At 43.5% G+C, this 16,146-nt stretch overlaps 1 protein-coding gene across 6 annotated transcripts in view; it reads right to left on the bottom strand.

Annotated features, from left to right (window-relative positions):
• The window catches only part of CPNE4 (copine 4), a 262,849-nt gene that overhangs the window by 22,669 nt on the left and 224,034 nt on the right, over window positions 1-16,146 (bottom strand). For all 6 annotated transcript variants that reach the window (XM_028750791.2, XM_028750792.2, XM_077916377.1 and 3 more), the window contains 3 exons: window positions 12,775-12,873; window positions 3,787-3,873; window positions 3,121-3,180 (listed from right to left, as the gene is read on the bottom strand). In XM_028750791.2, the coding sequence (XP_028606624.2) occupies window positions 3,121-3,180; window positions 3,787-3,873; window positions 12,775-12,873 (246 nt within the window). The remainder of the gene's footprint in view (window positions 1-3,120; window positions 3,181-3,786; window positions 3,874-12,774; window positions 12,874-16,146) is intronic.

Consider the following 16,146-nt stretch of genomic DNA (forward strand, 5'->3'; position numbering starts at 1 on the left):
CAGCATGATGCCACAAAAGCTCTCATTAGCTCTTCAAATTAGCAGGTACATCATACCATGGCTTTTTGTTCACAAACCCATGCTTAGCGTCTTGGCTCCCTCCCCTATCAAACAGCCTTTCAGATCACAGCTGCAGCTCATTGTCTGCACCCAACTTGAACTCAATGGAAACATAATTAAATTGAAAACAAAAAGAGAGTGGGCTGACTTAGGAGTAACTGCAGAACTCTGCACCTGTGTTCGGAGAAAAACTGTCAGTAAAAAAAGCAGGTCCTTAATGCCGTTAAGGCTCCCATCAAATTATGGGGCCTATTTTCTTCTGTGGATATTGCAATAATTGTGTGTGCACGCACACGTTTTAAAAACAACTGGAATCATGCTAATAATTTTTAAGCAACAAGACTTCTGCACTAAAGATGAACCCTGTTCAGCCAAAGTTGGGATGACTAAGTTTATTTTGGCAAAAGTGTTTTACGGGGCAATCCTATGCCTATCTCCCCAGATGTAAATCCCATTGAGTTCAATGTGCCTTACGCCCAGGCAGGGATGGGGAAGAAATTTGATTCCGCTTGCATTTTAAGGTGATCTTACCAGATTTGCACTTTAGCCATGCAGTTCTCCAGGCAATGTGTACAAAAAAGCACCTATTTGGATAAGTGTGCCTCTAAATACATACATTAGTGAAAACAACATACAGAAATGCATTGTCAAAACTGAGTACTGAAAAATACATTTATTAGGAGAAATACACACGGAAATGAAAAAGAATTTTTATTAGCATTTTTAAAAATCACCAATTGCTGCAGAAATGTGGAGAACTGAATTTAAGAATGGAAAAATGTACAACTGAAAGAACCAAAAATTGAAAGATGCGTTCATCCCTACTCCCAGCTTGATCCATAGGTTTCACTAGAACCTACAGCCCAATCCTAAACAGAAATAAATCACACTAAGTTCAGCAGGACTAACTCCCAAGTAACTGTACACAGGATTTCAGGTTTAGTTGTGACAAATGTGACCCGGATTTGAGCCACCAGGTTTCCATATGTTTGTTTGCCCCTCATTTTCCTGGGCTTATGTTTTGGGGTGCCAGAGTGAATCTGATTTATCATATCCATTTCCCAGCTACTGTCATCAACGTAGTTTCTGGCAAGCAGAGAAGAATCTGAAGAATCATGCAAATAACTGTCCTGATTACTGGTGGAAGTGGAATGGCCTTGATAATGCCTTGGAAATGCCTGTTTAGTGCAGGGACTGACCAAGCGGGCGGCAGGGTTCGCGGGCCGGATTCATGAGCCCGATGGGCCGTATCCGACCAGTGGTCCTTAGTTTGACAACTTCTGGTTTAGGCATTGGAATTGACCTGACTATATCTGACTCTTGCCCGCCATGCAGGAAGTCCAGTAAGGGTAACCACTGGTAGGGGGAGCTCCGTCGATCCAAACAACTCAAGCTCCCCCAGGGTTTCTGACAGGGTCGTGGCATGACCCTAGCCCCACCCAGGGATTCGGACAAGATCATAGCTGTCAACTTTTGGATTTGAAAATAAGGGATCAGCAGCCACACCTGTCCTGGGGACAGTCTACAGGATATCTAACAATCCGGGATAGCAGCGGGAAATGGCGCTGGAATAAGGGAATTTCCCGCAAAAAAAGGGAAGGTTGACAGCTATGGACAAGATCCACACTCCCAGATTCCTTTAACGGAATACCCTTAAGCTTGGAGGGGCAGGTGATGGCCACACCTCCCCTCCCCGTCACACGATCAACCAGTGCCTAACTGCCAAACCTTACAAAGTTGTGACGATTGCTATGAGGTAGGCGAAACCAAATGGCCCTTGCCAATTTGCCAAGTGGAAAAATTCCTACCAGGCCTCTCAACGGAGACCAACCAAGGTCCATAGCAAGGCCAATATCGAAACCTGCGAATTAGGGCGGGCGGGAGATTTGAGGAAGCAAACTGACAGGAAGCTCTCCTGCTCGCGCCTCAGTTTAAATGGGGCCCGGCCACGCCTCCCCAGCCAGCGGATTGGCTGGCCGGATGACTGCGTCCCCCGCTCCCGGAGGGGAGTGGGTGGCCATGTGGTCCACCGCAACTCCTCCCTGCTGTGAAGCGGAGTGGATTTGCTGCAGGAGCATGGAGAGTGAAAACATGAAGAAGACCTCATTGCTGTTTGATAAATTTGAGAGACCACACCATACATTTAAAGCACACAACTTCCCCCAAAGAATCCTGGGAACTCTAGTTTGTTAAGGGTGCACGTCATTGTAGTTCACAGGGTTCTTTGAGGAAGCCACACACTTCAAATGTACTTTAAATGTGTGGTGTGCATGAAGTCCGCCTCAGAGTTTCTGTGACTTGGCAATTATGAGAAATATCTGCATACCGGCCCAAGAGCGTGGTTTTCAACAAAACTAGAATAGTAAAGCGGGAATGCAAAGAATAAACATTTAGATGTACATGAATGTGTAATGATAAATACATAAAGAGAGACATAACTGCAGAACAGGGTTGTTCTCGAATCTGACTTCAGTGAATATAACACTTGCTGTCTATGCAATTGTTAGCTGCTTGTAGGCAAAGTAATTCTGACACGCTGTCAGGTTTTAGCTGAACAAAAACAAGAATCATGCAAGCACCAGCATTTAAAACCTGCCATATGAACAAAAGTAGATGAAACACAAATAAAAGGCTTTTTACACATTTAAAAGCAATATTCACTATTTAAAATACACATAACACTATATAATCTCCTGAGCAGTCATAAAACACTATGCACGTTAATGCAGTGCACCTATAATAAATGCACACTTTGACTAAGGTAAGGTGTTAATGACTAATTCAAAACTTGAAATCTTTTTGTCTAATGTTTATTGAGGCTGCTATTCTGTATGTGTTTACTTGGGAGTGAGACCCATTGAAAACAATGGGACCTGCTTCTGACTATCCATGTATAGATTATGCTGCCACTCTTCCCTGTGAACACAGCAAAAATGTACAAGACATGATGTATGGGGGGAAATGGTACCTGGTTGTCTAATTTTGTCCTGTGTGTGGGAAAAAATTAATATTTAGTACTGTGAAAGCTATCCATCTGCTGTCCATTTAAAAACCACTTACTGTAAACTGTATTTGGCAGCCACCCATGATGTAGTCTAAGAAGGAATGCATCTTGTGAATCTGGAAGAGAAGAGAGCCAGAAATTCAGATTTAAACGGCACATTCTTAAATACTTCTTCATGTATTAAATGGGAAGGTACTTCTGTGAAGAAGGCATTTATTTAGAGCGGGGGGTGGGGCTTATTTTAGGCCAGATCCTTATTAATCCTCAACCCAGTGGGCCAACTCTGAGAACCTGACATTATTATGGGCCCTGGGACCTTAGGGTAAAGGGCTGGAAATAAATATATAAGCAACCCCCCCCCCCCATGCTACATGTGGTAAGCAGCTATATGCGCTTTGATTGCACACAGGGAACAGAATGGGTTTCTGAGGATCAGCAGCAACTACATTCCTGAACAACAACTGTCATCCCAGTGAAAACACTGATCCACCTTGACTCCGCAACATCTGTTACGCTACCTCTGGGAGTCCCTCGCTATAATTAATTTCTGAGACATGTTTCAGTGTACTTTTTTACTTTATTTTAACATAGCAATGCCTACAAAATGCCTACAGTGAATTCAATTCCCTTTCATCAATTGGGCTCTTAACTTAGCTAAACACACACACACACACCCCACCCTTCCAATTCTAAATATTGTGAATCTGTTCAAATGACAGCACCTTGCAGAGATTGAGAATGACAATGCCAGAGTTCTTGTAATTCTTCTTCTTTACTTTGTACTTGGGGTTTATGCACTCCCACTGTACCTGTGAAGACACAAACCGGGAGCATGAAAGCCGTTTCATGTAAGAATCTGAATAATTTATTCAAGTTGCATAATGTGCGCTCTGCCGATGAAAACAGAAATCACATGAAACAGTCCATTTCTAAACATCAGCCAATCAGGAGGGAATTATCCCTTATCCGAGACCTTCTGCAAAGTAAAACACCTGCATATCAATTTATTTTTTTTACAAGTGCCATTGCAAACACTGATTTGGCATGCACCTCTGCAAGCTATTCAAACATTAGGCTAACTCTGATGCCTTGCAGGAGCAGATTGAAGGTCCATCATGTATAGGGATAAGGAACCCACAGATTTCCCAAGCCCTGCTGTAGACCAAGTGGAAAGGCAAAGTCTGTGTAAATGCTTCATAGGACAACCCATTGTCATCAGCTGTACTTTGAAGTGCAAGCCAGGTTTGTATAAATTTCTAAATATATAAAATGCATACACAAAAATACAGCTATGGCTATTTAAGCTGTTGTGCACTGCCTCAGTGAAAGTGCTTTAGTCTCCTAACCAGTCAAGCCAGAATGCTTATTTTATCAATGTAGTCCTATTTAAGTCAATGCAAATCTATTTTTTCAATCTAGCACGTATATATGGACGGAACATCCATCTCCTTGATGTTATCATGCTTCAGTGTTTATAATCCATTAGTGGGTCTCATTTGCTTCCATAAACTATTAAACTGTGTTATGCTGTTTAAAAAACTCAACCACTTACCCCAGGGTAAAGCCATTAGTGCTGGAGTCACAAATTCCTTAAAGGGACAATTTGCACTTAGCTGGCTTTACTCCCCTTGAAGTTAAGGAATTAAACACATTTTCTGCAAACACAGGCATTGTAAGGGATTGGAAGACACCAGCTATGGGTATGTTGAAACAAAATTTAAAAAATCCTTCCAGTAGCACCTTAGAGACCAACTAAGTTTGTTATTGGTATGAGCTTTCGTGTGCATACACACTTCTTCAGATAATCCTATAATCATTGGATGTGTTGCGTCATGCTGATGGGAGTTGGGGGTCCAACAATATCCAGTGAGGCACAGGTTCTCCAGACCTGCGCATAAACCAAAGGGAATGGCGGGGCCAGCGAAAATGTGTCAATAAGACAACCCCTTGGCCTTGGCCATCAATTTTACTCTGCTATGCCAACCAATCTTGTGGTCTCACTGCCCACATGGGAGATTCCACTCTGCCCACTGAGCTGCAGATGAGACATGTTGCCCCTCTCTTTTCATGTGTCCACAACTTTGGACCGAATATGATGCTGTTCTAAAAGGAGTCATCACCTCATCCGCAGGACACGATAACTAGTATGTAATATATAAGCAGTGCTGCTGCAAATAAATATCGCACATCTTTTCCTTTTCTTCTGCTAGTGCTCTTTGGATTTTCAACTTTGGGCATCTGGCTATGAGCCACTCAGGCTGCTGTTCTTAGTGTATAAGGTAAAGGTAAAGGGACCCCTGACCACCAGGTCCAGTCGTGGCCGACTCTGGGGTTGCGGCGCTCATCTTGCTATATTGGCCGAGGGAGCCGGCGTACAGCTTCTGGGTCATGTGGCCAGCATGAATAAGCCACTTCTGGCAAACCAGAGCAGCGCACAGAAACGCCGTTTACCTTCCCGCCAGAGCGGTACCTATTTATCTACTTGCACTTTGACGTGCTTTCGAACTGCTAGGTTGGCAGGAGCAGGGTCCGAGCAATGGGAGCTCACCCCGTTGTGGGGATTCGAACAGTGACCTTCTGATTGGCAAGTCCTAGGCTCTGTGGTTTAACCCACAGCGCCACCCAAGTCCCCCACTCAGGCTGCTGTTTTGAGTGTATAGCACCCAGCTAAACTGCCGGGAGGCTAAACTGCCGGGAGGCAGTGGAAGACAGAAGTGCCTGGCGTGCTCTGGTCCATCGGGTCACGAAGAGTCGGACACGACTAAACGACTAAACAACAACAACAAAGGTTAAAACATGCTCTTTTTTAAACACTGCTGCCTTTGATCCTGCAGATGGATCTGATAACTAAACAAATTTAACAAGAGGGACATTTCCATACTCTGCCTGGCCCAGATAGCTGAATGTGGCCCAGCTTCCCCAGGAACTCAAATTATTCATCTTGTGAATTAATTCTCTTTTCCAGTCGAGGTAACAGACAGGACCACATGTTTCTGGGAATTTTTCCAACATCTTCATTTATTTTTTATTGCTTTCTGATCTCTGGAGTACTTGCTCAAGTTCAGCCCCTCCTTTCCGATCTGATATACTGTATCTTAATTGATGGTTTACCAAAACGCTGGTGGGAAGCAAATTTGACAGGGATGTACTAGTTTAATAGTTCATATCTGCCCAGATGTCGGACCTTAGGGTGAAGGGTGAGGATAACAAGAACAACAAGTAGTCCTGTGTGCTATGTGGACACCCATTTGCACAACATTTGCTTATGTTAATTTATACAAACAGATGCAAATTTAGAAGTAATTACTAACATCAGATTTAATTTTTACAGTTTAAATAGAAATACTGCACATCTCACCATAGTAGGAAAGGTTATGATCAGGTCTGATTGGTTGCTGGCCGGGTGCTAACTGATGATGCGAAACTTCTTTTTTACATATTTTATTTATAATTTTCAGTTTTATACATTTCAATAATTTTACAATCATTTTAACATTTCGAAACTTCCTTCCCCCCTTCCTGCGGTTCCTCAAATTTATTTTTAATATTTTTTGCATGCCCAAATTAACTTAATTTGCTCATTTATTCATCTACTTTAAATATATATACCCTTATAAAACTGCAGGTTATTACAATAATCCTGCCAATGTTCTTATCTGTTTACAGTTTGTAAATATTCCACAAACCATTTCCATTCTTTTCCATAAAATGTTTGTTGTTTTGATTTCTTATTATTCCGGTAAGTTTCGCCATTTCTGCATATTCCGTAAGTTTTTGTATCCATTCTTCAATTGCTGGGACTTCTTTCAATTTCTGGGCAAGTAACATTCTTGCCGCTGTAGTTGCATACATGAATAAATTTCTGTACAGTTTGGGTAGTTCTGGGAAACTTCTAAGCCCCTCCTGCTCTCCCTTCTTACGGTTTCATCTCTTTAAACTGGACTAGGACTGGAGTAGACAAACCTTCAAACAGAGAACTGTAAATAAAGACATACGGGAACCCCAGTGCTTTAGTCAGATTCACCTTTTGTACATGGCATGGGAGATGACGGAGGTATCTATCACCTTGTCCTTTGCCTCAGGCAGCAAAATGTATTGAGCCCGTGCCGTGTACGAAATTAGACTACCAGGATTTGTCAAGCCCTCTTTCCAAGCACCACTGCGCCCATTTTGCAAACACAAGTGAGATTCCTTGCACTCAGGTGAACTGATAGAGAGTTCTGATAGAGAGCAGACAAATCTTGGAGTCGGAAGCCCTACCAGATCAATCTCACGATGTCAGCTAATGAGCCATTTTGTTATTAAACATGAGATTGTTCACATTTTATTTTTATTTTTTTGGAAATGAGAATTTTATGTACAAAAGTGACATAACACTTGGGTGCCCTGTGGAAATAATTTAGAAGACATGTTTAAATGTTTAGAATATTTCTGGATTTTTACAGTATTTTAACTACAACGAATTGAAAGTCCAAGAGTCCTTATTTTATATGTACCACATAACAACAACAACAACCTCTAAGAAATGCAAGGCTATTGTATTGTCATATTGCCTGCCTCAGAAACCTAGAAGTATTAGCCTCAGATACATGAATTTTTCAGATACTTGAAAACTAGTTTTTCCTCCATAATTAAAATGGGTGTAAGAAGTATTATCCCATTTAGGCTGAAATCCAGCACATACTTACCTGGTAGCTAGTCCCACTGAACTCAATGGGACTGGCCACTGAGTAGCCATGAACAGGATTTCACCGTTAATATAGAAATTACATCTAGTTTTGACACCTCAAATCAGGCTCCAGATGTTTTTGGCCAAATCACCTCCAGATGTTTTTGGCCTACAACTCCCATGATCCCTAGCTAGCAGGACCAGTGGTCAGGGATGATGGGAATTGTAGTCTCAAAACATCTGGAGGGCCGAGGTGGAGGAAGCCTGCCTCAAATGTTCCTTCACAACTTGTTTTTGAACTTCCAGAGATTAGACACTGTTTGTACAATTAGACTTTAACATATTAATAATTATAAACTATCATAGTTAAATAACATCCTCACCTTCTGGAAATTTCCATGGAGATTGCAAATGTTAGAGGTTTTCTCAAAAACCATCTACTTGTTGTTTTTCCCTGTCGCAGAAACAGATTTTCACTTATATAATATTCCCATTGCTAACTGTCCAGGTGCATCTTCTTTTTAAAGGCTATTTTTAAACCCCTCTGGCTCCCTTGAGCTGAGCAGAGGGATTTCCTTGGCATTTTCGATTGCCTTTATCAAAACTTATAATCCAATTACGTGCATGATGTACTGACATGTGTGCCATAGGGTTTTGTGGGGGTGGGTGGAACTGTAGGAAGTCGCCAAACAGAAAGGTGAAGAAGTTCAGATTTCTTAATAAAAAATGACCGAAACAACAAATGATTCCAGCGTTACACACTCATCAGAAATGATTGTCGTTTCTCATTTTCAACAACAAAACAATGCAACGAGAGCCTACTTAATAAGGCTCATGACCCATCTAGTCTAGCATCCTGCCCACAGTGCCTCTCCCAGGGGCTTATGGGAAACTTGCAAGCAGGACATGAGCACAACAGCATTCTCACACCTGTGACTCCTAGCAGCTGGTATTCAGAGGCACACTGCTCAGCATGGAGGTGGAACATAGTCTTCATGGCTAGTAGTCATTGATAACCTTGTCCTCCATGAACAGTCTAGCGGCAGCTAGACTGGTGACTTGGGAGTGGCCTCCGGGACCACATAACACCGGTCCTGAGAGATCTGCATTGGTTCCCAGTACGTTTCTGAGCACAATTCAAAGTGTTGGTGCTGACCTTTAAAGCCCTAAACGGCCTTGGCCCAGTTTGAAGGAGCGTCTCCACCCCCATCATTCAGCCCGGACACTGAGGTCCAGCTCCGAGGGCCTTCTGGCAGTTCCCTCATTGCGAGAAGTGAGGTTACAGGGAACCAGGCAGAGGGCCTTCTCAGTAGTGGTGCCCGCCCTGTGGAACGCCCTCCCATCAGATGTCAAGGAAATAAGCAGCTATCTTATCTTTAAAAGACATCTGAAGGCAGCCCTGTTTAGGGAAGTTTTTAATATTTAATGCTGTATTGTTTTTAACACTTGATTGGGAGCTGCCCAAAGTGGCTGGGGGAACTCAGCCAGATGGGTGGGGTATAAATATATTATTATTATTATTATTATTATTATTATTATTATTATTATTATTATTATTATTTTCTAATCCTCTTTTAAAGCCACCCAAATTGGTGGCTGTTACTGCCCTCTGTGGGATCCAGTTCCAGAGCTGTGCTGTGTGAAGCGCTTTCTTTTATCTGTCCTGAATGTTCCAACGCTCAGCTTCATCTAGCATCATTAGTCCAAATTTGTGTGGATAGAGCTGATTCCGAGAAGTGGTTTTGTCACAGAGTTTCTTATGCCGTCTTTATTGAAGCTTTTACTTCAGAAGTCAATTTGTTTCATTTGACACAGCAGAAGCTTATGAAATAAGAGGAAGTACCTAACAAAGGTTTCTGCACCCTACTTAATAAAAAGTGTTACTTACTTCCTGTCCTGTTTTTCTAGAGAAACAGGTGCCAGAACTCAGCATGAAAGTCTCCCCTGTTCTCTTATAATGACAACGGTGCCCACCTGAGAGGGGCCGGAACTAAGTTCCAGAAAGTTCCAGCTGAAAGAAAAGCTGTGCTTTCTTCTTATTGTATTGCTCTTCTGTTGCAAGCACCCCTGAACTCAGCCATCCAGCTGTTTTGGGACTACAACTCCCATCATCCCTGACCACTGGTCCTGTTCACTAGGGATGGTGGGAGTTGTAGTCCCAAAATGGCTGGAGGGCCGGGTTTGGGGATGCCTGTTCTATTGCATAGAGCAGGTATTACGAATGAAAGCTTCAAAGAAGCAACCAGCTGTTGGAAGATGCAAGTCTTGGAAAGCTGGCTAAGCTGTTGAGCTCAGAAGATTCTTTTGGCTAACTATGATCTTCAGGGGGAGTGTGGCAACAGAGAAACCTATGGGGGTGCATGAAATGTAGTGATGTGAGTAAACTAAAGAGCAGCAAGGAAACACATCTGCTCAGAAGCTCCCTTCAGTGTGGTTAATTTAGGCCAGTGTTTCTCAACCTTGGGTCCCCAGATGTTGTTGGACTACAACTCCCATCATCCCTGAGCTCTGGCCTTGCTAGCTAGGGATGATGGGAGTTGTGGTTCAACAACATCTGGGGACCCAAGCTTGAGAAAGGCTGATTTAGGCAGCAGAGAGTGAGTAGAAATATTACCTCAATTAGCTCACCTGGCCTTTGTCAGTAGTCTTCAGCCAGTTTGGTCCTGGAACCAACCTTCAAGCCAAGCATGCATTTGGGGACCCATTCCTGAACATGGTTATGATATACTATCTGCCTGGTGTGTTGTGCTGCTAATGCAGCCCACCTTAGGTCATGGCATGACTCAATGGTGAGTCTCAACTCAACTTAGTGGCCTAAAGATTCAGAATGAGGATTAGACCCCTCCAAAATGTTTTCCTTCTAGGGGAGTAGGGGGGAAACCAGAATGAGTGGGATGGAGGGGAGAAGCACTCCCTTCACCCATGAAGCATCAGTGTCACTACTGCAGAGAAACAAAAGAATGTGCACTGGCACGCTGGATCAGAAGTCTTAATATCCTTCCCACAAGCAAACTGACAGCTTTCTAGATCTAAAGGTTGCTAATAAGTTGACCTGATAAAGTGGGAGGTCATCTACCCAGGGAGGAATAAGAAGTTTTCTCAGAAATTCCAATTAAAGTCTAGCTCAGCTCTGGTTCCCACTGAAACCACCGGTGACATTTTAACACAGCACAGATGCAGGAGGCAAAAAAGCAATCTGTAAGGCGGAGGTGGTGAGAACAACTGTATTATTTTCTATAGAAGAATCAGTCTGAAATAAACAACATATGACTACTTGTTAAGATGTCTACTAGGTCTGAAATGTGATGACAGGTGGGCATGGATAAAGCCTGAGGAGGAAGAATGAGAACTGGGAAGAATGAGACACGGTCGCCAGCCTCAGCTAGCCCCCCAACCCAACTGAACAATCAGTCCAGGGGGGGGGGGGAAATTCCTGTCAGCTTCCTCCTCTGTAGCCTCAGTGTTGTTCCTTGAAACTCAGCAGGGAGGATGGGAGCAAACCTAGAATAATCCAGCTTTGTTTGTCGTTGGTTCTGACTCCACTTCCTGTTGGCCTCTCTTGCCTTCCGCACTATTAGTCTCAATGGCCACCAGCCACCACTGGATAAAGCGCTTATCCACACAAGTGTTCTGCATGAGCCCTGTCACATATTTGCCATATAGCTGGCTCTTTCATGTAAAGGTTTGGTGTTAAATTGGCTCCTTGCATCTAGTCCCAGGGCAAGTTGAGTATCAGATTTGCTCTGGACCCCATATAAGTTCTCAGCCACCCTGGCTGCAGACAGGCCTTGGTGCCTTAGTGTTATTTCCAGCCCTACTACAAACAAAATGGTTTACATGGTTTTGTAAGAAGACTAGTCCTCCTGTAAACAATTAGCTCATTTCGCAGTCTAATAAAATAGAAGTCTAGAGTTTTTAGTGTGCATTTTAATCACTTTTTGTCCACATTGTTGTTGTTTAGTCATTTAGTCGTGTCCGACTCTTTGTGACCCCATTGACCAGAGCACGCCAGGCACTCCTGTCTTCCATTGCCTGCTGCAGTTTGGTCAAACTCATGCTGGTAGCTTCGAGAACACCGTCCAACCATCTCGTCCTCTGTCCTCCCCTTCTCCTTGTGCCCTCAATCTTTCCCAGCATCAGGGTCTTTCCCAGGGAGTCTTCTCTTCTCATGAGGTGGCCAAAGTATTGGATCTGTCCTTCCAGTGAGCACTCAGGACTGATTTCCTTAAGAATGGAGAGGTTTGATCTTCTTGCAGTCCATGGGACTCTCAAGAGTCTCCTCCATGATCATGAGTCTCCATGATTCAAAAGCATCAATTCTTCGGCGATCAGCCTTCTTTATGGTCCAGCTCTCACTTCCATACATCACTACTGGGAAAACCATAGCTTTAACTATATGGAACTTTGTTGGCAAGGTGATGTCCCTGCTTTTTAAGATGCTGTCTAGGTTTGTCATTGCTCTTCTCCCAAGAAGCAGGCGTCTTTTAATTTCGTGACTGCTGTCACCACCTGCAGTGATCATGGAGCCCAAGAAAATAAAATCTCTCACTGCCTCCATTTCTTCCCCTTTTGTCCACATTACTTTTATGAAATTGTCTTAAGCACCTAAGGTGCTTTCAGACTGTCACCATTTTCTGGTGGGAATCAATAATATAGTAGCAAATTTAGGCAGTACAATTAAAGCTTATTGCAGACTTTATGCAATCAGAAAAAGTGATGAGGAAATGCACAGAAAAGTGTGAGTAGCACTTGTTTGACACAGTGTCATACAACATTCCTGCAAGCAAATCAGATTGAATGCTCAATAAACAGCTAATATAATCTAACGTCCCTGCAAGCTTTGTGCAAACAAACCAGACAACCAACCATCTGGAATTCACCCTAGTGAAAAGCTGGCTTGAATGCTCATATCACTGCAATAAAAGGGACTGCATGTTTGGCAAGGCAGCCCACGCATTAAACTCTGCTGGCTATGGATTGAAAAGGTTAATCTTTTAATTCTGCTGTTGCTTTTAAATGGCACACATTCACCTGAGCCTACCTGTCTCCCTTCCAGGGCTCCTCGCATCTCCTTGAATGTTGAACTGAATTCTCCAATGAAGTCATGCTTGCCATTGGAATCCCAGTCCCAAACTATGCACTGAAAGAAAAAAAGAGAGAGAGAAATAATTCTTCCCCTTCCTTTAAAAAGATTTTTGGAGCTGATTTTATCCAAAACAAGCCATAGACCCAGTTTGTGTGACATGGTAAGCCAAACAATAGCTTCGTAATACCTATGTGAATAATAATAATAATAATAATAATAATAATAATAATAATAATAATTTATTATTTGTACTCCGCCCATCTGGCTGGGTTTCCCCAGCCACTCTGGGCAGCTTCCACAAAGACCAAAAATACACCAAGATGTCACACATTAAAAACTTCCCTGAACAGGGCTGCCTTAAGATGTCTTCTGAATGTCAGGTAGTTGTTTATCTCTTTGACATCTGATGGGAGGGCGTTCAACAGGGCGGCTGCTACTACCGAGAAGGCCCTCTGCCTGGTTCCCTGTAGCTTTGCTTCTCGCAATGAGGGAACCGCCAGAAGGCCCTCGGCACTGGACCTCAGCGTCCGGGCAGAACGATGGGGGTGGAGATGCTCCTTCAGGTATACTGGACCGAGGCCGTTTAGGGCTTTAAAGGTCAGCACCAACACTTTGAATTGTGCTCGGAAACGTACTGGGAGCCAATGTAGGTCTTTCAAGACTGGTGTTATGTGGTCTCGGCGGCTGCCCCCCGTCACCAGTCTAGCTGTCACATTCTGGATTAGTTGTAGTTTCCGGGTCACCTTCAAAGGTAGCCCCACGTAGAGCGCATTGCAGTAGTCCAAGCGGGAGATAACTAGAGCATGCACCACTCTGGTGAGACAGTCCGCGGGCAGGTAGGGTCTCAGCCTGCGTACCAGGTGGAGCTGGTAGACAGCTGCCCTGGATACAGAATTGACCTGCGCCTCCATGGACAGCTGTGAGTCCAAAATGACTCCCAGGCTGCACACCTGGTCCTTCAGGGGTGGGCTCCCAGAGATATTACAATGGCTTTGCTCCTGCCTGGTCCTTTTTACTCATGGTTAAGCTCTCTCCTCACTAAACACAAGGCGGAGCCAAAGTTTGTACACAACAAGGAAAAGGACCATGGAAGAGCAAAGTTCCAGCAAGCTCCTCTCTTGGAGACCACACGTTCAAATCGTCTTGCTAAGCCATAGTTGGCTTCCTGTGTCATGGGGCTGTTGGATAATTTTGTCAGGAATGGAACAGAAATGGCCACAATATGCATGTTAATCTGAGGTCATGAACAGAAATTGTGCATGTGAATAACAGCAGTATTTGCTATTGTATTTTCCCCCCGTTCACAAACATTGCTGTAAATAATTATGCTACGTTCTGATTGCTCTTTGGGCTAGCCCCACATTTAAAAACAGGGTCTCTAAAAAGATAATGTCTGTCTTAGGCTGCATCCCGTTTCCTTCATTTTTGAAGTGATTATGCAATACTTGAAAACCGAACTGTTTTTTAAAAGTATTTAGGGTCTCCCCCACATACATCTGAGGTCCTAAGCTGTGCATAAAACTGTACTGTGTGTATAAATCTGGCACTGTCTCTGTGTTATGTTGTTTCTGCCTGGCATTTTGGAGTTTTTTCCCCTAACAAATGCTGCCACTTCCCCACTCCTTCCCCCCCTTGGGAGAGTAGCAGGTTGGGAGGGGAGATCCAAGCAGATGGGTTGATTTGGATAGAAAAATTGGCAAGGATTTCCTCCAGTTAAATGCAAAGATAAATATAAATACAAGCAACTGTGACATATTAATTAATTCCTATGCACAGTACCTTTTGGCTGCTGAAGACCAAAATTTTAATATATGGTGGGGTACAGAGTACATCTGTGATCTAAGAAGAACTCCTTTGGGGGGGGGCATGGGAACTGCTGAGCAAGATATTCTGGTGCCTTTTCAGACTCAAGAGGAAGTGGGAAAAGAACACGACTGAAGTAGTCTGTCATTTTTCACCACATAAGTCTACAGCTTCTGCTTTGACCTTTATATCCCAAAGGGACGGAATACGCTTGAATCAGGTGCAGGAAGTACATCTCTCTCTTGAAAACCGACAAGCTTGCTGACAAGTCTGACAGAGATAGGAGTGATGTGCCCCTCTGTGCCCAGGTTTGTATGTTTAGAGGTATACAGTTAAAAAGAGAGATTGCTGTGAAATCTGCCCCCCCTCCCCCATTTGATAAGGTTTCATTTCCACATTGCCAGTGCTAACAGGAAAAAGAACACACCTGGACAAGAAAATTGCGGGCAAGGAGAAACGATTTAACCCCTTTTCTGTTTGTTGTTCTCCAATTGGATAGAAAGTCCCTATATCTAGCACTACTATGTGGGAGGGAGCGGCGCAGAAACCCCAGCTGCTTTGGATTAAAAACAACTGAAGGGGAAAATAATGGTATTGAGTCTTAAGGTGCCTCACTCGCCCCATACTTTTAAAGATCTATTATGTCACTGATTATATCATTTGGGTGGGGTTTTTACATTTACATACAAGGCAGAGAAGGGTTTCTTCTTCTTTCTTTTATCAAAACAAAAAAATAAATAAAAATAAAAGGCTTTTCTGTCATTTCAACCGGCGGCTCAGCTGCGTTTCTGGGGCAGAAGGCTGATTGGAATGACATTACAATGTGATGTAACATCATTCCCAAAGGCGCTCTTGAGGAATCTCCCTACGACTGCTGCTACATAATGATGTACTGTGGCTCCCAGGAGTTTTCTGTATCTGGAATGTGGACCAGCTGCTAAGACCAGTCATACTGCTGCCTGAATTGGCAAGGTTGCCCCCCTCTTTTTTTGGTAAAGCAAAGAAAAAAACCAAATCCTTCCTACTCCTCTCATTTAAACAGAAGATCACCCCCAGAAAAATCTTTAAATGTTCCCAGCCCCCCGAGTTCTCAAAATACTCTGTCCACTTCCATGGGTGGTCAAATGGTTTGTCTCTAACAGACAATACTGACAACAGTTATGTAATTATATATTGTATTTTGCTTTGGTGAAATGCGGCGTATTTTCCATTGTGGTACTGGCCAGATGTTGTTGGACTTCAACTCCCACCATCCCTGACCTTTGGCCATGCTGGGCAGGGCTGATGAGAGTTGGAGTCCAACAGCAGCTAGAAGCTACCATGTTGGCTACCCCTCCTCTATTTCCAGACTTGTTTGATTTTGCCTCTTTGAAAGGATACAGAATTAAACCTGTTCTCCTTGGAGGAAGAGAGGGGAGCTTAAAGGTAAAGGTAAAGGGACCCCTGACCATTAGGTCCAGTCGTGACCGACTCTGGGGTTGCGGCGCTCATCTCGCTTTATTGGCCGAGGGAGCCGGCATACAG

This window comes from Podarcis muralis, chromosome 12 (assembly GCF_964188315.1).
Source record: "Podarcis muralis chromosome 12, rPodMur119.hap1.1, whole genome shotgun sequence".
In the NCBI taxonomy this organism is placed as follows: Eukaryota; Metazoa; Chordata; class Lepidosauria; order Squamata; family Lacertidae; genus Podarcis; species Podarcis muralis.